This window comes from Chenopodium album, chromosome 7 (genome assembly GCF_948465745.1).
Source record: "Chenopodium album chromosome 7, dcCheAlbu1.1, whole genome shotgun sequence".
In the NCBI taxonomy this organism is placed as follows: Eukaryota; Viridiplantae; Streptophyta; class Magnoliopsida; order Caryophyllales; family Amaranthaceae; genus Chenopodium; species Chenopodium album.
In genome coordinates this window covers 34,860,887-34,864,097 of record NC_137840.1, presented here as the reverse complement: position 1 = coordinate 34,864,097, position 3,211 = coordinate 34,860,887, and the positions used below count along the sequence as shown (strand labels likewise).

Below are 3,211 nucleotides of genomic sequence, written 5' to 3'. Positions count from 1 at the left end.
TTATTCTATTATATTTATTGATCACCATATTGCATGTTTAAAGGGAATATGTAATTGAAAATCACGCCTAATAAAATAATTTGGACAAACGGTTTAGGATCCTTTTTAATCTTATTATTAATTCAAGTGATCACAATATTTTAGAATAATATGTTGCGTTAATATTAAACCAATTTAGCATAATAATAGTTTGGAATGAATTGAGCATTTTGTTTGTATGCCTTTGAGATCGCAGAATCACTTTTCACTATAAGAATCGAGTAGAGGCCAATATAGGCGAATGTGACTCCATGACTCACTTCGTACCATCATCCCTGATCCTCCTTTCGTGGTTTCGAACCATATGGAGTTAGTAATCTCATAGATTATGAATGGGGTGTAACCTTCACGGGTCAATTGTTGTTTCCTATCGTTGTCCCTTATCGTGGTTGCCTTTTTATGATCCGTGAAAGGTTTACAAGTTCCTTAAAAACTTGTTGGAGTCTCCCTACTTTATTTGTCCCTAATCGTATTATGTCAATTCTCACTTCCTATGAGTGCCAAGCATATTCACACATGCTTTAACGTAGGCGCACTTCGAGCGACGCCTACACCTCCACAAAAAATGATGGAATTTTTTTTAACTTTTTTGCATTATTTTCGAGTCGCACGATCACACTATAATGCCAACACGAGTCATGAACGTTATGTCGTGTCATATCACCTTTTTTTTTTTTGGTAAATAGAAATTTTATTACCAAAGAGAAGATTACAACTTACAGAAAAGCTAAGCTGCAAACCCAAAACACCACAGAACCCAAACAGGGCCAACCAACCACAAAACAAAACAAAACAGGTTCCAGATCAAACCTAGCCACCTTCTAGGAAGGGTTCTAGGAAGAACCAGAACCATCAACTAGACTCAGGTACTTAGGCACCTTCTAGGAAGGGTACTAAGCACAGAGACCAGGAAAACAAAACTAAACCAAATACAGCATACATCTATCAGAGCTATTACATCTGCAAGCAACAAGAAAAACAATCTCCCTAATTAACTCAGAAACAGATTTACAGCTCCCTGTAAACATCAGGGCATTCCTCTGCAACCATATATTATAGACAGTCTCAGAGAAACACATCACAATAAGTCTGCTCCTAACATCAGCTTTCCTATAACACTTTGCAATCCAGTGCAGCTCATCAGCAAAGCTAGAAATCTACCTGGAGAAACCCAAGAGTTTCAGCATTGTAGCCCAGATCTCATTTGAATAACTGCACTCAAAGAACAAGTGATTCACATTTTCATTTGCACCAGCACAAAAGAAACAGCAAGGGTCACAGGGAATCTGCCAGATTAAAAGCCTGTCTTTAGTGACTAGTCTACCCAGAATAGCAAGCCAAGTGATGAAAATACTCTTTGGGGAAGCTTGATTGTTGCAAATTATTCTCTTCCAGGGAACTTTAGGGCCCTGAGGCTTAATGATACTGTAAAGTTTCTTGATTTGCATCTTGCCATTGACAGTAACATTATCCCACCCACCAATATCATTCACAATCTCTCTACAATCAAGGATCTTTTTCAAAATCCAAGAAGCCTTGTTAGGAATAGCAGCAGTCCAAAAAGTCTTGGCTGCAAAGTAATAGTTGTGGACCCATTTAACCCAAAGTGTATCAGATTTGTTAGCAAGATCCCACAACACCTTAGTAATTGCTGCTTTGTTCCAATCTTCTAAGGAAACTAAATTCCAACCACCACAAGATTTGGGAAGGCACATAAAGCTCCAAGCAACAAGTGCTTTCTTTGTGGGGTTGCCTTTCCCAGTCCATAAGAAGCATCTGAACCTAGAATCCATTTCTTTAATGATTTTCTTTGGAAGAACAAAGATCTGGGCCCAGTAAGCTTGAATCCCAAATAGAACACTTTTAATTAACTGTAATCTACCAGCATAAGATAAATGCTTAGCAGCCCAAATATCAATCCTGCCTGTAATCTTCTCAATCAAGGGCCTACATTCAGCAATGGTAAGTTTCTTGGAATAAAAAGGAACACCAAGGTATCTTAAAGGAAGAGTACCATTAGCCATTCCCAAAACACCCTAAAGCTCACATCTATCTTGATCAGAGATACCCCCAAAATAAGCATCACTTTTATCCAAATTTGCAGCTAAACTAGAAGCACTAGAAAACTTCTGGAAAGCCTCAAATAAGAGTTTCACAGACCCTAAGTCAGCTCTAGCAAATAGTAAAAGGTCATCTGCAAACATCAAATGAGTAATCCCAAGTCTTTCACACCTAGGATGAAAATTAAAGTCTGGATTCTTAGTCATATTCTGTAAACATCTAGACAAATATTCGATACACAAAGCAAATAGGAAAGGAGACATAGGATCACCTTGTCTCAATCCTTTCTTTGCTTGAAAAGGAACTGAAGGGTACCCATTGATCATGACTGAATAAGAAACAGAAGTTATACAGCCCATAATCCAAGTTATGACCTTGTGAGGAAAACCCAACTCACCAAGCATAGTCTCAAGAAACCCCCATTCAACTGAGTCATAAGCTTTCCTGAGATCAATTTTCAACATACACGTAGGAGTAACAAATTTGTGAGTGTAACCTTTGATCAACTCAGTAGCAAGCAGAATGTTGTCCCTAATATGTTTGCTAGGAATAAACCCAGCCTGAGCATCATTAACAACAGAACTCACCGCCCTTGCCAATCTAGCAGTTATAACCTTAGAGATCACTTTATAAACAAGAGTGCAACAAGCAATATGCCTGTATTCCTTAACATAAGAAGGATTTTGAACCTTAGGAACCAGAGTAAGAGTTGTACAACTCCAAGATTTCTCAAGAATACCAGTGTCAAAGAATTCAAGAACAACCCTGTAGACATCAAATTTCACCTGGTTCCAAGCTTGTTTAAAGAAAACAGCATTAAACCCATCAATTCCAGGTGCTTTGTCATCTCCAATATTAGCTAAAGCCTGGTCAATCTCAGCATGAACAATAGGAGCAGACAAAACATCAATATCATTAGCAGAGAGCTGCTTCCCTGCCCTAACAATAGCAACATCAACAGCTGGCAGAGTATCAGCAGCGGATCCTAACAAATCCTGATAGAAACTAAGAATTTCAGCTTGAATCAAATCTGGATCCTTCAGCAAAACATCATCACTATTATATATAGAATCAATTCGATTCCTGCTCTGTCTATGCTTAAGCATAGAAA

At 38.2% G+C, this 3,211-nt stretch overlaps 1 protein-coding gene across 1 annotated transcript; it reads right to left on the bottom strand.

The window, feature by feature from the left end:
* Nucleotides 1-959: 959 nt before the first annotated feature.
* On the bottom strand, nucleotides 960-2,063 carry LOC145640151 (uncharacterized). Its single transcript, XM_081691459.1, has 2 exons — nucleotides 1,201-2,063; nucleotides 960-1,149 (listed from the first exon to the last, which is right to left on the bottom strand). The coding sequence occupies exons 1-2, from the start codon at nucleotides 2,061-2,063 to the stop codon at nucleotides 960-962; spliced, it is 1,053 nt and encodes a 350-aa protein (XP_081547585.1).
* Nucleotides 2,064-3,211: the final 1,148 nt, after the last annotated feature.

Coding starts and splice junctions, on each gene's coding strand:
- LOC145640151 (XM_081691459.1), bottom strand. CDS start 2,063: ATGGCTAATGGTACTCTTCCTTTAAGATACCTTGGTGTTCCTTTTTAT. Junction 1,150..1,200: donor AAACTCTTGGGTTTCTCCAG/GTAGATTTCTAG, acceptor AAAGTGTTATAG/GAAAGCTGATGTTAGGAGCA.